The sequence below is a fragment of the Phytophthora parasitica genome (genome assembly GCF_000247585.1).
Source record: "Phytophthora parasitica INRA-310 unplaced genomic scaffold supercont2.1, whole genome shotgun sequence".
In the NCBI taxonomy this organism is placed as follows: domain Eukaryota; phylum Oomycota; class Peronosporomycetes; order Peronosporales; family Peronosporaceae; genus Phytophthora; species Phytophthora nicotianae.
The window spans coordinates 4,136,085-4,156,040 of NW_008634126.1; the positions used below are offsets into that span (position 1 = coordinate 4,136,085).

Below are 19,956 nucleotides of genomic sequence, written 5' to 3' on the forward strand. Positions count from 1 at the left end.
TATTGTACCCCGTTACACAAATTCAACAGGCGAGTAGTCCACAAAATAAATGTCACGATACTTGTAAGATTCCACCTGGGTGATAAAAAATATTTTTCCATCGATCTTGTATGATCGAGCTCCACCAGTAGTATGACGGTCGCATAGTGAAGAACTCAGCATGGACAAATTTTCTGAGTTGGCAAAATCAGCTAGTTCTTCAATGGCTTGATGTACAAGGACATTAGAAAGCTCTTTTTCAATATCCACGAAATCATCGTCTTCCATATCTCCATCCATGCTTTCATTTTCACTATTTGATTTGGAATCACACTCATTTGTAGCTACGTCCCCACAATCGTCTTCTTCGGACTGGCGTAGTTCGTCAATAAATCCATGTGGAAATAAATACCAAAAGGCCTCTGATGATACATACGACTTATGCCCAAGCAAGGCGTATATCATCAAAGATAATGGCCACTCGTGTGCACCGCCAAACTCATTCACGGTTCGTGTCGCTAAGTACTGGGCCTGTCGTATTGGGGCACCACTATCTGCAGCAACACTCGGATGCTTAATTGCGTCCTCTAAGGCCGTCAACATGACTGCTGCTGCATTCTTCAATCCAGCACCCTCTTTGGTCATATAGTTCTGTTGATACTCGTCCACCATATCGCCATTCATCACGCTCGAGTTGCAATGTGATGCTGTCAAACCAGATAGTAGCGTTTTAGTTTCATTGAACATACCATCCTATTGTGGTCTGGTTTGTTCCCACACAATTGGACCGCAAATATAGGGTCGAAGAATTTTATGTTGGCCTGGGTCGTAGCCAGCATCCAGCTTTTTTTCAAGGTCAACCGTCAGCACTTTTCCTGAGCATACACCTTACTTATGTGCAGTGGTTGCGCTCTTTGGTCGTGGATTCCAGCAGGACGACAAAGTCGGCATTGTGATTTTCCTCGTTTTTCTTTGATGCACGTCTTGGAGTGGTTGTGTGTATTCGTGGATATAATTGATTTTTCGACAGCAGCTTGAAAATTTGAAGACTTTGCCAAACATCCGGCAATACGACTTTGCAAGCACGAGGCAACGCATTCGGGCAGGTATTACGTTGTGTATTTTCCAACCAGGCTCTTGAATTAGCGGATAAGAGGTTCAAACATACCGCTTTCATCCAGTTCGCAATATACTCTCTCAATTCTTCACAAGATGCTCCACGAGTTAACCGAGAAGGACGACCCGTACACGGTCATGTGCAAATGTAAGCGTCCATCAATTTGAGGCTCTACAACCCCATTGAATGCTGAAACTTTTCCATACGCACCAGCTTCCCGTTCATAGTAAGTCCGACTTATTCTTGTGTCTTGTGAAGGTGGGCATCGAAGTATCACTTTTTGAATCAGACTCAGCTTTCTTTCGAAAGCAAACGCTGCTAGCGCTGGACAGGTGTTCGAGATAGAAAGTCGAGCACGTGGGTTATCTCTAAGGTATTCAGGAAGATCTGCCCATTGAAGCTCCTTCTTTCAAAAGTTGCAGTTTTCGTTATTCCATCCCTTAAGCCTTCTGAGAAGAGCAATTCGCAGTAACGTCATATCGTCTTGCTCGGGTGGGGCAACTGTGACCCAAACTTGTGGGAGTCCAAAGCGAATGCGCATCGCTGAAAGCTTTGGACGTGTTGCAGCACGTTCAAAGGGTGAAAGAGTGATCCAGATTCACCTGCAGCAAAACGCTTAAATGCTGGACTGTTACGGATACTTTCGGTTGTTGGAGGTGAATCTGGATAATTCTTTGCTGCAACAAGTGATTGTTTAAACTCCAATGAATTTGCCAAATCACCCAGCTTCCTTAGCGACTTCACGTGGGTTGTTGCTGCCCAAGCAGCTTTTCGCACTGCTGAACGGCGTTGTAGCTGATTAAAAAGTGTTCCAATAAATGTCACGCTCCTTTCAAAACGCCCATCGTAGTAGGACATCAAATGGCGTGTCAAGTCGCTCGAAAATGACCCAGAAGGAAGCATTTCCCCACCCATCATGAATAATGTGGGAAATGCACCAGCAACCATAGTGCCATTCTCGTCCCATTCAACTATCGGGTCGGCACTTCTTCGTACAACTGCAATATCATCCTTTACTCCAACAGCATCCATCATGGCGTTAATGATGGTGAACGGTACACGTGTAGTTGGTGGCTGTAGAACTGCAGATTGTTGAATAACCGTATCCGTGAAATTCCTCGTAGCACAATTAACATCGGCCCCATACCGTTCGGAAGTAACCGCGTCATCTACAGCATGCAAATCAGCCGCATCACTTACGACGACATTGTTTTCAATGTTTTCCTCCAGTATTGTCAGCTCTTCTGCTCGAATTTCCGAAGTATCAATTTTAATGCCTTCTTTCCGAAAGAAAGAATGGGTTTCTTTCAAAACTGATAGCCACGAGAAAATGCTATCACTGGGTAGTTCATATAGTCGTCGAAATATCTGCTTTCGTGCTTATCAGGTTTCGGATGGTCCAGTAAATGTAACTCGAGGTCTGCGCTCAACATCGGTAACTGGAAGTATTTTGGCACATGCTTGAGGTCCAGTCGACATGAAGCAAATGGAATGCCCAGTGCAATGTTTTCCAAATAGAGATAGTTCCAATCCAATACTACGCACGGGGGAAATGCATTTTTTTGCAACTGCACTCAACACCGGTAGAGACCCATAACGCCCGTACTCATGTCCACTAGCCAAGCTGAATTTGGACTTTCGTGGATTAAGCGCACACTTCGAGCATAGTTGAATCCAATCTTTGTCTTTGACAAGGTCTGGATCAAGATAATACTTCGATCCATCAGGCTCCAATAAAATTTGAGTGTGTTTCCTGATAATATCCTCCGATAAGTGGCCATACCGGGTTGCAAACTCATCTTCAGATACTCGAAATGTATTTGGTAGACGGAACAATCGTAAGCAGACGTGAGTACAGTCAGCGCCGACGAGAAATTCACAGCAGGCGGCGCACGCGAAAATACAGCTTTGCGTTGGGTTGACCGCTGCTGCCGATGCCTGACATCGTTCATACTCTTCCACACCAATAGGCGAATCCAACGAATTCAAAAGTCATTCCTTTACCGACTCGTCTTCACGGAGATGTTCGTCATTAAAGACAAACGCCTACGGGTATCCTCCACAGCAGTAGTAGTATATCAAAGCCAACCTTGGATCACAAGTAAATTTCTGCCCCTTAGACATAAAGCAAATGTCTTCCTCTGAAATATACCGCTTGTTCAGTATTGCATTTGCCAAAGTTTGCAAGGTATCAGTTTCTTCATCCCGCATGCTTTGCACTGGATAAAACCAACATATTAATATTTCCTGCGGTTTGGAAAAGACTAAAACATTTACTATGCTCTTTTTGCGCAGCTCGATACTCACGCATATACGAAGCATGCTGGTTGCGCTGTTCTTCCCACCGAGAACCACTCTCCTTTTTTTCGGTGTCAGTTTCCGCCACCTTTGTTTTCTTCTTTTGATCAGCTCTATTACTTTTCGTGCGATCAGCATTCCGGGGATTTGAGCGCTGGTACATCAAGTAATCAATGTCTTCATTTTCTTCGTAGGCCACGTCAGATTCGAGAGAAGTAGAAGGCCTTCTCTTATTCTAAAGTGCGGCTCTGTATCCAAGCATTGAGTCCACATCTTCTTCCTTGTCGGCAACCGTAGCAGGTAGGCTTCCTTCTCTATCCGAACCGGCTTGATATTCCAAAGATGCCGACATCTTCTGGGCAGCTGTGTAGCCACGCATGTAATCTTGTCGTCGTTGTTATTGAATACCGGCCATATCGTCACCTCCATCGATAGAAACAATATCTGGACGAACGACACCGGAGAACTTCCGAATAGCACGATACTCGCGCATGTGCTGAGCTTTTCGTTGACGCTTTGTTTCTTGCTTTGCAGTGGCCTGAATTGCATCAGGTTTTCCAGTACAAGATAACTCAGCTTCAGCTGCATTGGCACATCGTCGTTTTACCATGACTGTAAATTCCAGATTGCCGTTGAGTAGTCGGGGCTACTAGATCTCTTCGCGCCCAGAGCCAAGTCCGAAGTGTACTTCGTCTCGGCGCTCGTTGAGTCACCGGTCACCCATGCATCACACTATTTGTCGATTCTCGCTGTGTGTCCGTGGCCACGCCTGCATTCAATTTCTACTCAACAGTCGCTGTATCATGCTGCACTTAGCGTCGACTCAAGCGGTCTCCGAAGTCACCCACGCGATGAACATGTACCCAGAATCCCTCGTGTACTTAGTCACTCACGCGTTGTCCGTGTTGTCAACGCCCGTGGTATCTGTGGTCGCACCTGCTGCCAGCTAGTTCCCAGAATCCGCTTTGTTCCCAGCCTCTCCTGCAAACCACTTTTGGCTTCGTATGGCTGTATCGTTGGTGGCGCGTCCGCTGCTAAATATCTTCGTTTTCAGGATCACGCTCGTACTGCACTTGTTGTGGTAACAACCACTCTCTTATCCATAAAGAAAATACTCTTTTGAGTGATATCCCAATAGAGATGCTCTTTAGTAACGGAGGTTGGGGGGGAGGTCCGGACCGGCAGCCTACAAGTCGAAATAAAAAGTACATAAGATATCGCTTACTATACAGACCGTGGTGAGCTCAGCTCAAATAAGTCCAGGAGCTACCACTCCCTCTTTTGATCCCACACGCGACCCAACATCTCTAGAAACGCGCTCTACAGAGTCCGAGACCGGCTTATTGCTCGGGTGGCGCATCAGCATGAAGGAAAATGTTGTTATACACCGTAATCGACCTTGCTTGTCAGCAGTGCAGATATAAAGTCAACGATACCCTAGAATTGGTACTGCTTTAAAATGTGATTCCACCGGATACATCATTTCACATTCAAGTTGAGAATTTTTGCATTCAAAACGATATTTTCTCTAATCAAAAGAGAAAACCTTTAGTACCTTATGATCTTGTCATTCAATCACCTTTATAATGGTAATGGAATATTATGTACAGAGCCTCCGACTTGTAGCCTCAATGGTGCTTCATATTTTCACCTCCAAACAAATAAACTGGACAATTTGGCCTTTTTGTGATTCGATTAGAGTTTTCCCGTTTTGAATGGAGAAGTACTCACTTTGATAGTGAACAAAGTTCTAAAACAAATGTGGTTTCCAGATGATTTTACTAAAAGAGGATTGTCTGTGCCAAGTTGGTACTGCAGTATTATGGGTTTCAGCTGCTCCTGAAAGTACACCGAAACGATAATTTGAAACTCTCAAATCAAATATATTAGAAACGATCCTCGTTACATAAAATATGTATTCTTCCGATTAATGTACTGGGACAAAGTAATCGTATCAGAGAACGCTTAGCTTGATTTATTATGGGACAGGGTATTACATGTACAATCGATATATGCCCATGGTAGCGGGTATAGTATTCGGAAGGATAAACTATTTGGAGAGGTACTTAGTTCGGAATAATAATGTTAATTCATCCTCCCCTAGTATTACATTACAGGCACGTTGATCTACATCCCGTACTTGCTGGACTCTAGCTAGCGATAAAACTGATTATTACTAGTAAGAATGACATGTAGATTATTCGTAGGAGGGGTAGATTGTTACATATGTTTTAAAGTCATTAGCAAAGCTGATTCAGCACTCCACCCTGTTTGCGGGGAAAAATCTAGTACATGTTCATCTACATGTATGTAGAGTTCTTCTGCACGGCAAACAGCTCTCGAAAACTGTTACATGGACTGAACCCGTCACTGATCACAATGGACTGATTCTGACGTTTTTCGTAGTATAAATACTACTAGACTTGTACTATATACTGATTATGAAACTGATCAGTGAATACCACATACTACTATACGAAGGCATCACGTGCAATCTCTAAATTTGTATCTAAATATAAAAGTTGCACAGTCATTAATCAAAATGTTGATGATTTCTTATGTACGTCAAAGGTTATGTGAGGGAGCTTGTTGAAGGGAAGGTGATGGGCTGTAGGTACCTTTCCATACAAAATCAATACATACTAGTAATATGAGAATAGTCTATGTAGCTGTACGCGGCAATTGATTCTATTATACTCAGACGATTATTGGGCCGGTTTTCCGTCTCAACAGCCGGCAGTGGGGATAGGCTTGGCCTATCAACTCTCGAAACAGGCATTAGAGGGGGTGATTTGCCGCATGCTTCCTGCTGCCATTAGCATTGAGTCAATGCCATTGCCCTTGACTGAGTCCACCTGAGCTTTAGTGTCTTTGCGTCATTATCTAAGCTTAGTTGGACGATGACATGGCCAGCATTTGCACTCCCTACTGTCTCGCTCGCCCGTGTGCCGAAGCTTGCGTGCCTTTGCTGTTGGTGGAACTGGTTCCATCATTTTGTCCATAGCCGATGGAATCCTTCTGTCCATCTGTCACAGCCTTGCACTGCTTTTGTCGGTCGACGGTACAAACCAGCTTTCCAAGTCGGTGTCCACAAAGATTGCGGGAATGGAAAATGTCAAAATATGTATGAGTACACAAACGTTTCGCCATTTCGTGAAAGGTGTCACAACGTGTACACGCTGAGCTCAGTATTGTCGGCATGTGTAGCGAGTGAAGCCTGGAACTGAGATTTTGTGGACAAATACCAGAACATGTGTGCAACCACCTGTCAAGTGGCGGGGCTAAGGCCATAAATTTGTGGTGTGCTGTTCTGTTGCATGCATGTAGTGAACCAAACAACGTTATAAGAGGATTCATTAAAGATTTTTGCGATTGAACGACCCAAAAACCGTGAACGAAATAACAAAACTACCATGGATTTCTCCTCTAGTTATAAATCGCTTTGTTGTAGCTGGTTTCCGCAGTGCTTGCCGTTTAACGGATCCGAGTAGCAACCGTTCTGGGTAATTACATGATAGAACTGCGTAGCGTTGCTTGCATTGTGCGTTGACACCACTACGAATAGCCCGTCATACCTTTTACGTAATTTGGTTTAAACTACCCGAACCTAGAGCTCCCAGTGCAGGTCCTTTTTGTGCTTTTTTCCTCAGCCACTAAAATGATACAAGAGATCTGGCTGGTACTGCTTCTTCTTGAGGACGATAATCACTCAATTAAAACCACTGTAGTGGTATTAATAGGCTGGGTTATGTGGCCTGGTTAGAACCAAAACCATTACCACTATGTGTCGGTAAGAAAACGGGGTTCTCCATCTTGCTGCGAGTGCCAAGCACACAAACTGCCACACCTGTCATGTTCCCAAGCATACATGTTCTGACATTTTCCCTTGAGGGAATAGCCGACGGGCTTTGAAGATTTGGCAAAGCAGGAAAATTATCCCAAAACCTAACGTTGAAGAGTCTTCAGACCATGGCATGCCATTCTTGTACGCTCTTATGATAATACGGATGGAACATCGTCACCACTTCTTGTTATGAGAGACGAAGGTCCTCCACTCCTTTCTGAATTACTCCATTAGTAATATTGCATTTTTCCTTTTCAAATGGCGGACGGAAGCTAACGCTCTTCTTATGGGAGAATGTCAAAATGTTATTCTAATTGTCATTTTTTTTTAAATATGCATGACTAAATACAGATATGTACTAGTATTCAGCGATAGCGTTACACATACAACAGATCCTACCTTCTATCTCTAGCCAGCGTCCAGTAGCAAAAACACGAGCCGTATTACCAACTGTGAACAACGCCACACGTTTGGCCCAAACTTTGGGAGCAGATACATAACAGCAGACACTGTTTCTTAATACCAGCTGGCAATTGCACCTTTAACGTAGCGGGCATTGCTGTGAGCCAGCTACAAGATGGGACAGCAGTTCACTTTTAGTGTGTTTTTTATAGTACTAGCAAGCCCTTCATTCAGAAAGTAGTACCGCACTGGATCGATATGACCAAAGGTTTTGCCGTACTGATAACCAAACCGAATACAGAAGAATTCGTGCATCGGTTTCACTATGATGAAGAAAAGGTTAATCTTTTAGAAGTATAATACGACTTGATACATGACATATAAGGCTCCGTTTTCTGCATTTTGATGACTTTTCGGCTACGCCTTTTTTTTTTTACTATGTTGTACAGTATGTACTGTATGTTCAGTAGCTTCTGCTACAGATATGTACCGCCCACTAAGTTGTTCAACTGCTCGTTTTACTTTGACAAGGCTATGCAATGTCAAGAGGTAATTCCAAGCCGTTTTTCAGATGTGTCCACACTTCAGTAAAGCAACGACTGTTTCGTATACCCAGTAAAACAGATAAAGCTAATTGCTGTGTTTAGAGAGGTATAGACTGTCCGCTTCTACAACTTAGTGGACCGTATATGTAGCAATCGGTGCATGTATAATAGCTGTCTACTCCACACACGGACGACAGATCCTACCTTATATCTTCGATGGCGTATTACGCCTTCAGGTGGCACTGTGCAAATGCGTAATATTCCAGCCGCAACTACGATTATATATATGTTGAACACACAAGAGCTTCTCTGCGATAGGTGAGCGACAAGAAGTTTTCGTCGCAATCAGTTTCATTTTTAAATTCTCCTCTGTGTGGACAGCTCGCTAACGTTTTTAAACAAGACATCAATGTCACGATTCGTATTGCAGGCTCTGGCGACGGTGGCGCTGATCGCAGGTGGCGCTTCCGCTCTGCGAGATGGTCTTCAGTTGAGTGAGACGTTCGGCGGTCCTCACGGAACGAAGTACTCCGACGTAGAGGTGGTTTCTCCTGGACAAACCGTGCAGGGCCTCTGTATCCGGTCCGGCGAGCGTATCAATGGCGTTGGCCTCGAAATTACGTCCCCAGCGGGCGAGAAGACTTCGATATACCACGGTGGTCGTGGAGGTGAAAAAGAAACGTGGACGTTTGGTGCTGGTGAGTACATTACCGGCATCGAGGCCCACTGGGGTGAGAAAGGTGATCACACGCGCATCAAGTACATTAAGTTCACTACCAACAAGAACAATACGATGGATGCTGGCAACCCCACGAAGGACATCGGTAAAGACACTGCTCCAGAGGGATACCAACTAGGTGGATTTGCTGGCACATGCGGCAAGGAACTCGACTCGGTGGTAGCCATTTGGACTAAACTTGAAGCGTAGGTTGACCAGTGGTCCATCTGCTCCCGAGACTATTACGTTCAAGGTTATATGTAGTTGTACGCTGCTTGAGCTGCCATAACAGGTTTCGCAAGGTTTGCAAAGCTATGAACGATTTTGTTGGGTTTATGGCGTTAGTGGTTGTGGAATGCTAACCGCCGTTATACATATTTGTTCATGAAGAGATAATTTGTCCTACGTACCAGGTGAACTTCTTCTTATTTGTGATCGATATTCAATTCTTCTTTAAACCAAAACTTGTGTTCTCGTCAAATATAAACCACCACCGTACAGTAGTACTAGTATAATTACAGTCTTCAAAGCATTGAATGTATTACGGTTGTAAGTACTAGTAGAAGATGTATTCACCGTCACTTTGTTCCTTTCAAACATTGAGACATACCGAAACCACCACAAACACCAGCCCTTCAATCAACAGCAAACTAGCTGAACGCCATTGCTACGCGGCAGCAATTTAAATTCGGTCCGTCGTGTAGGCCTACTCACCTCCGCTTTTGCTTCTGCGGGATTGCATCACTCTTATAAGCCACCTATATTACAGTTTCATCACGCATGCCAACATTGGCTGCACGGAGTACTTGCTTATTACCAGGCCTCGGAATTCCCGATTTTACCTCAGTAAAGCTTGTTGTGGCACAAAGGATGCTATAAGGAGCGGGACGATTTGGGAATACACGACACATAGCGAATACATTACCTATGTATTTATTATACTTCGAAGTATAAAGTTTTCCATGCATTGTATAGAAAAATGCTAAATGCCTTCGGCTGGAATATCTACTTTGTTTCACATGTCAATATGCGCGATCATATTAAGCTGTTTAGCGTGTACACTGCCCTCTAAGGAGAAGTTTGCGATTACCGGTGACCCAATGTTTCGGTCAACTTTCGGTCAACTGATATTCAGCCCCTTCTACAACAATTCGAAGGATTGCTTAAACAGACGCTTGACCGAAAAAGGTCCCGAATCAAGCATTCCTAATTTTGGGTATAACAGCATCGTCCCCGTAAAAAAACCATAATGCGGATCGTGAGAGCGCGGTTGGCAAGAACGATGCGGGAAATGAAGCTGTGCGAGCTGTCTGGTAAGTTCTCGGACCCCGCTCTGCCGTGCATGTGGTAATTAGCGCTATAGTGGCAAAGATGTTTAGCAGTTTCGGTCTGTCAACCAACAAGGAGTATTTTCTTGCTGAGCATCGTTTGAGAGACCACGTTGAAATTGCATTACGCCACGGAATATCGCGTGGAGTATCGGCTAGGTGGCACATTGGACAACTACACCAAGGAAACTGGGATCTATACTCTGAACCTGCCGGCGCTAGAAGACATGACGGTTGGCCTTAGGATAGGCCAACTGTTGCAGAAGTCAAGCTCACTGCCTCGCGGCGTTAAGAAGCGTACGAAGTCCATGTCGGTGGGCGGAATCGAGACGCTTAACTCGTTCTTAGGAGAAGACTGGCTGCACGGGTATCACAAAATAAAGAGCAAGCTGCGAATTTGTGAGGAGCTGGAACCATGCGTCATTGGTACCCGGTGGCTATGATGATGAAGAACACAAGTGCAAATGGAAATAAGGTGGAGAAAAACGGCAAATTTTATTCATCATTAGACTACAGTCTTCAGTGAAACTCGCGAGTGTCTCCTTTCTGATCATGCTATTAGACAGCCACGGCGACGCTTGTTGGTAAGAGTCACTAACGCCGCCCATTAGCTAATGGTGTCCAGCAGGCTTGAGAGCTATCCCGCCTGCTCGAGCGTGAACAAGCGAGCACTGTCTTCAGATCCCGAGTTACAACGCTAGGTTCGCTACAATTGGAAGCTAATACGGCGGGTGGCGAGGGGCTCGAGCTCGTCCAGCTTGAATGTCAGACAGCAACTGGACCCGTTGGCAAGAGATCGTACTAATCACGGCAACGAACATTGGCAAGTGTGGGTGGGCTACGCCGAACGCGTTGTTGAGTTCCCTATTGAAGCGCTCGAGATAGTAGTTTGTGCCGTACACATTCCAGAGCTCAACAGGAAAGCTTTCCATCCACGTTCGGGCGAAATACCTCCAGAACTCACCCCAGAGTATACCACATACTCTTCTTGACAACGTTTCTGGATGTATACCTTGACGTAGACGATGCCGTTTTCCTCCACTTGATTGCAAGAAATTACCGTCAGCATAGCAATGCTTCCAGACTCCATAGCAAACTAGGCTTCCCGCTCACTAATCCGCACCTTCTTGATTCGCTTGCGCAACGCTTGTTACTAATGAAACAAGCAAGGCCGCCTCGAAGTCGCAGGTGATTGTTTCGGAATCGAGACAATATTCCGTTGCCACGACGAGAAAGTGAAAGATGTCCCAGTACGTTGTTTAAGAGCGGCCAGTGACGAGAGTGTAAAACACAGGGACGTAGCAGCCAGTAGCACGATCGTGGCACATCACCACCACACATTGGTGGAACGGACGAGGTACACAACGGAAAGTACCGTCAATAAACAGAGTTGTCTGTACATGAGAAGCTGTACCAAGGTTGGGTGCGCCCAACCGATGATGCGGTGAAGCACCTCACCCTCACGGTAGCTGTAGTAAAACTGGAAGATATTTCAAGAAACGATAGCTTGGGGGAGGGAGCGTGAAACGAAAAGTGCCGCCCCCATTGTTCAGGCGGATGGAACCTTCTAGAAGGTTCCACGGCCGCCCAACATCTTTCTTTCTGTTTAATATACTGAATCTAAGTTAAACTGAGCCTGCCTCTGATTGGCTACAACTCTACACCTATCATATCTGATACACTCTCCCTCCCTCTGGCGTGCGTGTCCCCTCAGTCTTGCCATTCCCGAAATTGCTCTGTAGGCCAGAGGTGCCGTTCCCCGTCGGATTAGTCCGACCCCGAGTTACCCACGCCTGCCTTGTGCGGGCCTGTTTACTTGGGGCTTGGATAGGTCCGCCTGGAAGGTGGCTGTGCCTCCTGCGTCTGCTGCTGCTGCTAGCCCGGCTTCCACCGCACCCTCGCCTCGCTCGCCGGCCTGTGGTGCTTCCAAGCGACTCTTTGGTGGCACCACCGACCGGTATGGCTTTGCCCGCTTCTTCTGAGCCCCACACGTCTGACGAGGAGCTCCTTGCGAGCTTTCTCGACTGGGGCCCCGACAGTGACTTCGGTTCCCGTGCTCGTTCTCGCGCTCGTTCGTCGACGCCGCCTGCTCCTACTGAAGACCCTGCTGTCCCAGCTGCCATGGTCGATGCTCCTGCCGTTGCTGTGACTCTGCCGTCACCTCTACGTGCTCATGTGGCTCCATCCTTATGCGACGCGGCTGCTAAAGCTTCTGGCTCAAGCCTTGTTCCTCCCCGTTCGGTTACGCATCCTGTTGGTTCCTCCGAGACAGCTTAGGCTACGCCTCACGATGCCTCTGCGTCATCGCCGCCCAGCGTGCTCCAGGAACTCATCTACGAGATCACGGTCGAAGGGTTATGTGGAGATGGCGTTGGTAGTGATGTCGTGGATGATGATAGTGTTGCAGCTAAGGATGTTCCTCTTCAAGCGGTGGGGTTGATAGCGACGAAGATGAGGAGGACACCCAACGGCCGAACCGCACTCGGCTTCGTCGTGGTGATGAGACGTCGGACTGGCACCCCTTTCCGCTTCCCAAAGCTCCGGAGAGGCATCCAACCACGAACCATCGCAACCACTACAATCCGGATGCTCCTTGGGACTATGCGAAATCAGCTGGGATCACACGCTTGCTTGATGTCGAAGGAGAATCTCCGCACCGCTGCTATCTTGTTCAGTGGAAAGGTCGTCCACTGCAGATGAGCTGGGTCTGGATGGAGTTGCTGGACAAGGAATCGACGCGGTACATGATGCAAAATGTCGACGAGTGGAAGGCATCTGGTTCTAAGGAAACCTTCATGGGGTGGTACGTCGTTCGTGATATTGCTTCCGAAGCTGGTACGTGTTTCATGGATGCGTTCCGCTGCGCGCTGTACCATCTTGGTCGGCCCAATCTGGTTACCATGGAGATGTGGGATGAGTATGAGAAACTCGTCCCGACGTGATTGCGTTTGGCGTGTCTCGCGAAGACGTCACGGAGTTCTAGAAGACGTTTCAGCGCCAAAGTGTTCCGTTAAACTACGACACCATGCTTCCCAATATTTTTCATGGATCTATCGGGGGTGTTGCGACTCTGGAACGCTTCTTTGAAGCCTTGGTTCCGGGTACGTACTTGGTGACCGCAGGCCAGGATGACGTCGGTCACTGTTTCGTCGTGGTGAAGACTGGTCCCAATGCCCGACTTGTCGTGCTTGATGGGTACTCGGCTGACCACCATCCACCGATGGAAGTGGTTCCTCTCTTGAACTACCAGTGGATTGAGAGTGTGAAGTGGATTAGTCGCGTTCAGCTTCAGCTTGGGTACGTGTGCCGCCACGGCAAACGCACTTCGAAGGCAGCGCGTAACCGGAATAGATGCCTGATGCAGCAGTATCTTCAACTTGTTGGGGATGTAGTACGGGAATACATGTAGGCTTTTAAGCCCCCCTTAAGTTGGTTTTACTTCATATTCTCTTTCGTTTAGTCCCAGACCTCATTGCAGAGTTTGAGCCTTGCCGTCTCAAACTCTGCGATGAGGTCTGGGACTTGTGACAAGTTCTCAACCGGTTCCCAGGTCTGCTTCTCTTCTCCCACCCACTTTACAAGGAATTGGGTCCGTCGCTTGTGTGTCCTCTTCTTCACCAAGCGTTTGACAATCTGGCCGATACTTCCATCAGCCAGTACAACCTCCTTGGGCCGCGACAAGCGTGTCGGTTCGTTGTACGGCTTCAGCGAACCCGTATTGAATACTGGGTGAAGCTTGTTGCCAGCTTGATTGTTGAGTTCGTAAGCACGGTTGTGTATCTTCCGCACAACAGAGTAAGGTCCAATCCACTTCGGACCAATGCACATTGGTGGTGGAACAGCGATTCAGTACATTTTCTTTATGTTTGCAGAATTCTGACGCTTGAGCGCGTTGTTCGTCGCGAGAACAATTGTGATCTCAACGAAGTGGCGTGCCCGCAAATCATCAAGGACTACCATCGATTCATGGGTGGAGTTGATGTTCACGATCAATTCCGCCAATACGGATACTACGTACGGCTGGCTATCACAATTCTCAAGTACTATCGAAGCTAAGCATATATTTTGTGGGATACGATATTCAAATAGATTGAGATTAGGTTTGCAAAACATCGGACCACATTTGTCGAAAAAAGAAACACTTGAGAAAAAAGTATGTTGTCAAAACTTTGTTCGAATCGTGCCAGCAGAAAACATACCGGCCCATTCCAAGCGACGGGAGAGAACACCAGGGTTTTCTCTGTCAACAGATTATCGTTGTCCACGGGTGCGGATTATTTTTATGATACTTTCGGCTACTTTCTAAGACGCGTCATTTTGACTCTTTTTATGACGGTGAGGCGTTTTTCTATGGCAAGCGGCTATATTGTATGACACGTGCTAAATATACATTGATATTCGAATTAATTGTATGAGCAAGGGCTCTTTTCTATGACAGTGTTTCCATGCAAGTTTTTTATTTTATGTTTGGGTTAGTTTTATAGTTTTTCTGTTCGTACTTTTACGTAATCAAGGATGCATTATCCATGCAGGCGTAGGGTAACGCTAGTTGGGCACTAAGTTGTGCCCCCATCTGGAACGAGTAGTTGATGGTCCTGGCTAGCTCTTCAATTTCCATAGGTGGCGCTACTTCCAGTTCTTCGTACTTTATGTCCCAGTGCCATTCACCGCCGCGCATGAAAGGAGGTTTGATTTTGCCAATGTAGTTACGCTGTGTTTCCTCGCCTTCCTCGTCGCTGGAAGTTTGCGCTGTCAAAATACTCCAGTTAATCACACTGGCCGGCTTCTCCGTCAATCGCTTAACCAAAGTATTGACCGAATACTGAGATTTTCTTGTGCCGTCGCGATCGAGGCACTGTGTCTTCTTCCGTGGTCGCTCTGGAGGTTTACGGGCCGGGATTTTACGAAGCATCATCTTCAAGTCTAGCGAATCAACGAGATGTAGAGTCGCTAGGATATGCGCACAGAGCCAACTGGTTTGGTAGAACTCCTTGCAGTCACATTTGTACTTGTTCCGGATGCGTTCGATTTCGTGAACACTCCATGACGAAGAGTCCCAATCATGGGGGACTGGAAACTGTGCCATAACCTTTACAGCGTGGAGCGACAGATACTTCAGCGGGATATTCTCCACGGTCTCATTTTGCCTAAGAACCCCTCAAGGGAGCCTTTGTAGGTCCGAGTTCTAAACCCATCTACCTTGACTCCAAGGGCGTTATCGTCTCGCACTACTTAGGGGTCAGCATTGTAGAAGTACCGATAAGTGTTGCTGAGTTCACGGGGGCTTTTCCTGTGTGTTTCGGGTGGTGGTTATCATCTTTGCACAGTAGCAGAGCGGTCGTTAGCAGGTCAGAATGTACAGGTCCTGATGCGAAATGCCGAATAGGTTCAGTGCCAATATCCATAGCACTTGCTATCAATATTTTGGGCAGAGTCCCTACCAAAACGTGACCTGTTGCGGCCCGAAGATGGCTTACTGCAGTAACCTTTATCTTCCGAAGATACGATTCAATAGAATTTTAATTCGGCACAACCCCTGGCGCATCGCTCGAACTGTAAAACCATAAATCCCAAGATTCCGTCAGGTACTCTGTCTCGAGACATTGGGCGTATTCGACTTCACCAAGAGGGATCCAGTTATCGACCACCAATGCACACAAAGCTTCAAATTGGCTTGCAGACCGGGCCTGACTCAGATACTCGAGTTACGTCTTAATATTCTCCTCGTAGCTTTCGTTCTCAACCAAAAGCCCCTATTTCTCACGCGCCTTTCTATGTAGATGCGGCCAACAGTTCAGCAGCTTTATCTCTGGCCAAATTTGGCGGAAAGCATTTTATTGCAATTGCGACGTGAGTGATCCATTGAACCGAAACGAGGACACAGGGAACCGTTAAAAAAACTTCAAGCAGCGGTCGTGGCATACTTGAAAAGTCGGTTGTAGGCGAATGCTGTTTCGGTACGAACAAACATGAAAGCCATGGGATAGAAGGTCTGGTGGTATTTTTCTGTTTCACCGTAGTCCACCCCGAATGTTCCAAACAAAACCAGAGTATAGTCGCTGATGCGAAGTTTGTACGTTCCGTCCGTTGCAGAAAGAAAGTCCAACGATGATCTGTGCATGGACCGCTGTCGAATGATTGCTCATGGACCAGTACGGAATAAACGCCTCGATATACAAATGATGCCCAAAGAAATCTCACCATTGTTCAACTTTTCCGAAAACGTGGCCAAAACGAGGAGGTTGTTCTGATAGTCGAAAGGCTGTTTCACGATCCGCTCTCCATCCTCTTCAACGTTGTAGACCATATGCTGGAAGAACATTTCCTTCGTAGTGCATATTCTTGGCGACGCCCATACCATTAAATCAGCGTATGTCGTGATCGAAAAATCCCCCTTTTTCGGAGGTTGTGAGCCCTATTTTTGAGTTGCCTGGCTGTTGGTAGTAGCGCTAATACCTCCGGAGACTTTTCATACCTGCTCTGAAGAGTATCCAGACATTGTTTTGGGCCTTGACCACCAAGAAGAAGGTTGTCGACTTCTGTCAGAAGCGGTTTATGAATACCCGTTCTCTGAGCATTTGTCGGCACTACTACAGGAGAATGAGTCCCAGTCCGCGACAAAATGTATATCCCGTTTGGATTCATATTGATCTTGGCAGCAACATTACAGCCCGCATGCGAAGTGCTGTAAAGAACTGAAAGTGTTTTCCCGTTGTAGTCCACACCTGGCGTTCTCGAGTCCGTCAAGCACAACCCGAGCTTCTTGCATTGTTGAAAAAGGGATGGGATTTTCGGTGATTACCAAGTCCTCTTCTTGAGTAGAAGCAGTGTTATGTTCGTGGTTGTATACATCGCTGTCACTGCTGTCTTCGCTGTCGCTGGCATATTCATATCATCGTCTCCGTCGCTGACACACGGACTGCGCGTGTTTAAGTCACCGAGGATCTCTTCTGCGGCTTTTTCTTCACTGTCGGTGCTTCTTTGTCGAACACGGGCTGTAACTCTACGCCGATGTGGTGTTACAGTCCCTGAGAAGTCCTCACTGTCGCCCGATCATGAAGAAAGTGATATAGAAGAAGCGGGACCCTCAAAGCGTCCAGTAGTACTGGCTTGCATGTCAATAAGACGGCCACAGCATACACGGAAGGTCTGGCTCCTAGGCGAATATACCGTTGATGTTGACTACAGGAGAGTGGAGTGTGGTTGGGATAGTCGAAGTCGCTTGAAGAGGAGCTTGAAAATTGAAAAATGAAAAAATAGAGTAGCCGAAACAGGCATACAGCCATTGCGGCTTGGGTACCGGAAAGCCGCATCATACGCCAATAGGACTATCGACATCAATCGCCGTCTCTATATATAGTAATGCATGGTAAATTAAGTAAAAATCGTATGATGCTGAATATAAATTCAGAACAAAGTTATAGAGATAAAACAAAACAGGAAGGAAAAGAAGTTTTTATTTAACGGGTCATGCTACAAAATCTACAGTAAATGCTAAATATTATTACAAAAGAACAGGCAACTTAATACAGTGAACGCTAACTTTATTAAGGAAAAAAAAAAACATTGTCAATTTAGTCGCTGTCACTTGTCAAGTCGATTGGATTGTTCCAGGAACCTTCGCTCGGCTCTTCGTCTTCACTCGCAAAGTCATCCGTTGATTCGCCGTCCAAATAGCCAAACATTTCATTGCTGGATTCCGATTCGCTCAAAAAGTCGTCACATCTTTCGATGAAGATTGGAGTAGACGGTGCATCGGATTCGGTCTCAGTCTCGTATTCGTCATATGATGAGTCACCAGAGTCATATGAGTTTTCATGCGTTGATTGCGATCAATCCGGGTAGTTATCCAGTCGACGCGCTTCATCGTCCAGCTCTTGCACCCGAAAGGCAACTATGTGGTCTTGAAGTTCCTACGTAAATAAGGACTATCATCGACTTTCTTCAGTTGCGGGATGTACCTCAATTTGGGTCCTGTAACTATGTGGTATGTGGGAAAAGACCTGCCTTCCCTTAATTCATTTCTGACGATATCATATAAAGTAGCCTCGCCATAATTGAAAACTCAAATTAAATACGGAAATCATATCCGTACATGTATTGTACTTTGCATGCATTTTGTCTAAACGATGTCCTAATTGTTTTTTAAGCAATTCTTGAAAAATAATCCAACCCTGATTTACCAACCGTAATCGTCGAATTAACGTTGGATTACCATTTTACTCGAAGAGTTAATGCTGTCTTATGCGTGTTTTCGTTGAATGGCTGTAGTAAAAGCGCCAAACCAACGTCGCGCACTCTAAGTCTTTCTTAAGCCCGTGCAGCTACATTCCAGAAGATGACAATTTCTATCGACATGCGTTGGAGATCGGTCGTGCTGACCTACATCTAAGACATTGACCTTAGTGTCCTTGCGTCCTTTATGGGGATCTCGACGCGGTCTATTTCTCGTTGGGGTTTACTGTTTCGTCGTAGAGGTAATGTGATACCGAACACGCGAATCCCGCTTCAAATGAGAATGAATCTTAGTTATTTGCCGATTGGCCGTGAAGGAGCAGGACAGTGTGCAGGCAAGCACTTGTTCAAGTCAACAAGCTGGGAAATTAGTAGCTTGGCATTGCATTGTCGCTGTGGCTTTGCGTTGTAGCTGCAGAGTTGCTATGTTATCCGGTATGATTAACTTATTTTTAACGTTGGGTTATGTTCTAGCTTTAGATATAGATTTGTCGCTGTTTTAGTGGTGCTATTCATAAGCCAAAGTTGATGCAAAGCACAATAGATCACCTTTGGAACGACCAGATAGGTTCAGCCCAAAATTTTACTCGGTAACCGTTCGTGGCTCGGTCTGAACCTGGTACCCTGGATTTTAACGTTCTGACCCGTATTTAGCGTCGGTAACGAGCTAATTCCAAAGTTCTACCCATAGGTAAAAGGAGCCGCAACTGATGTCTAATATGAGAGGGTAAAGTTCTAGAATCTAAAGGATTTCATTGGTTGTTTTGCGGTGAGTTTTAGCAATTTTGTTTGTCTGAGCTGGGTGCTAAAGACGATTTGCTTCCAGCTATTCCAGGTTTTGCTAACTTCCACAGACGCTCATGGAGACTGAGCGGAGAAGACGTCATGACGAGTTGAGCAGCGTCCCGATCACTGTGCGTGAGGCCATCCAGGCCGTTCCTGATGCCGGCACGAACGTCCTTTTCGCGAGACCAAACGAGAGTTCCTTTGTGTACGGCTAGGGCGTGCGCGTGATTAGCACGTCCGACAAGAGTGCTGCCGCTGTCTGGATGTGCATGGCAAGCGAGACCTGCCGCACACAGCGTGCCAAGATGTTGATGTCCGGCGGAAGACGTCGAAAGCGACTCAGCACCTCAGCAAGGCGCATGGTATTGACTCTAACAAGACTGCCAGCGAATTGGGCAAGAAACGAACTCGTGAAGAAGAACTCACCGTATTACGACGGAGCCCACTGTATCGAGATGATCCCGGCTGTGCGTACGTCTTAATAGAGACGTTACGTATCGTCAACAATAATCTTCCTTTTCGAATTGGCGAATACGCCGAGTCGCTGCTGCGTTGAAGTGGGAGTGGTGCATCCCTCACGTCATGCACGCTGCCACTAAGACCGCATTTGGAATTGTCACTGACAGCAACAGGTCCAAGAACCCAGTGATGACTGACCTACTGCGGCGAGTTGTCAAGACCGTGTACCAGACGCAGCACGTCGA

At 46.3% G+C, this 19,956-nt stretch overlaps 10 protein-coding genes across 10 annotated transcripts; 5 read left to right on the forward strand and 5 right to left on the reverse strand.

Annotated features, from left to right (window-relative positions):
• Positions 1 to 12: 12 nt before the first annotated feature.
• Positions 13 to 1,094, reverse strand: PPTG_01080 (hypothetical protein; the record flags this gene model as incomplete). The annotated part of the gene is made up of 1 exon (XM_008892679.1): positions 13 to 1,094. Exon 1 carries the CDS (start codon positions 724 to 726, stop codon positions 13 to 15), a length of 714 nt encoding a protein of 237 aa, XP_008890927.1. The 5' UTR covers positions 727 to 1,094.
• A 97-nt stretch (positions 1,095 to 1,191) lies between these two features.
• PPTG_20842 (hypothetical protein) lies at positions 1,192 to 1,716 on the forward strand (the record flags this gene model as incomplete). The annotated part of the gene is made up of 2 exons (XM_008893041.1): positions 1,192 to 1,243; positions 1,664 to 1,716. 2 exons carry the CDS (start codon positions 1,192 to 1,194, stop codon positions 1,714 to 1,716), a joined length of 105 nt encoding a protein of 34 aa, XP_008891289.1.
• A 1,734-nt stretch (positions 1,717 to 3,450) lies between these two features.
• On the reverse strand, positions 3,451 to 4,120 carry PPTG_20843 (hypothetical protein). The gene has a single exon (XM_008893042.1). The coding sequence runs from the start codon at positions 3,980 to 3,982 to the stop codon at positions 3,557 to 3,559; it is 426 nt and encodes a 141-aa protein (XP_008891290.1). The 5' UTR covers positions 3,983 to 4,120; the 3' UTR covers positions 3,451 to 3,556.
• Positions 4,121 to 8,594: 4,474 nt separating this feature from the next.
• On the forward strand, positions 8,595 to 9,199 carry PPTG_01081 (hypothetical protein; the record flags this gene model as incomplete). Its single annotated transcript, XM_008892680.1, has 1 exon — positions 8,595 to 9,199. The coding sequence occupies one exon, from the start codon at positions 8,595 to 8,597 to the stop codon at positions 9,111 to 9,113; it is 519 nt and encodes a 172-aa protein (XP_008890928.1). The 3' UTR covers positions 9,114 to 9,199.
• Positions 9,200 to 12,190: 2,991 nt separating this feature from the next.
• Positions 12,191 to 13,173, forward strand: PPTG_01082 (hypothetical protein; the record flags this gene model as incomplete). The annotated part of the gene is made up of 3 exons (XM_008892681.1): positions 12,191 to 12,376; positions 12,441 to 12,616; positions 12,675 to 13,173. The coding sequence occupies 3 exons, from the start codon at positions 12,191 to 12,193 to the stop codon at positions 13,171 to 13,173; spliced, it is 861 nt and encodes a 286-aa protein (XP_008890929.1).
• Positions 13,174 to 13,256: 83 nt separating this feature from the next.
• Positions 13,257 to 13,640, forward strand: PPTG_01083 (hypothetical protein; the record flags this gene model as incomplete). The annotated part of the gene is made up of 1 exon (XM_008892682.1): positions 13,257 to 13,640. One exon carries the CDS (start codon positions 13,257 to 13,259, stop codon positions 13,638 to 13,640), a length of 384 nt encoding a protein of 127 aa, XP_008890930.1.
• Positions 13,641 to 13,687: 47 nt separating this feature from the next.
• On the reverse strand, positions 13,688 to 14,059 carry PPTG_01084 (hypothetical protein; the record flags this gene model as incomplete). Its single annotated transcript, XM_008892683.1, has 1 exon — positions 13,688 to 14,059. The coding sequence occupies one exon, from the start codon at positions 14,057 to 14,059 to the stop codon at positions 13,688 to 13,690; it is 372 nt and encodes a 123-aa protein (XP_008890931.1).
• A 673-nt stretch (positions 14,060 to 14,732) lies between these two features.
• Positions 14,733 to 15,317, reverse strand: PPTG_01085 (hypothetical protein; the record flags this gene model as incomplete). Its single annotated transcript, XM_008892684.1, has 1 exon — positions 14,733 to 15,317. The coding sequence occupies one exon, from the start codon at positions 15,315 to 15,317 to the stop codon at positions 14,733 to 14,735; it is 585 nt and encodes a 194-aa protein (XP_008890932.1).
• Positions 15,318 to 17,805: 2,488 nt separating this feature from the next.
• On the reverse strand, positions 17,806 to 17,916 carry PPTG_20844 (hypothetical protein; the record flags this gene model as incomplete). Its single annotated transcript, XM_008893043.1, has 1 exon — positions 17,806 to 17,916. The coding sequence occupies one exon, from the start codon at positions 17,914 to 17,916 to the stop codon at positions 17,806 to 17,808; it is 111 nt and encodes a 36-aa protein (XP_008891291.1).
• Positions 17,917 to 19,326: 1,410 nt separating this feature from the next.
• PPTG_20845 (hypothetical protein) lies at positions 19,327 to 19,734 on the forward strand (the record flags this gene model as incomplete). The annotated part of the gene is made up of 2 exons (XM_008893044.1): positions 19,327 to 19,457; positions 19,530 to 19,734. 2 exons carry the CDS (start codon positions 19,327 to 19,329, stop codon positions 19,732 to 19,734), a joined length of 336 nt encoding a protein of 111 aa, XP_008891292.1.
• Positions 19,735 to 19,956: the final 222 nt, after the last annotated feature.

Excerpts from the sequence above, each read along its gene's own strand:
- PPTG_20843 (XM_008893042.1), bottom strand. The coding sequence starts at position 3,982 with ATGCAGCTGAAGCTGAGTTATCTTGTACTGGAAAACCTGATGCAATTC.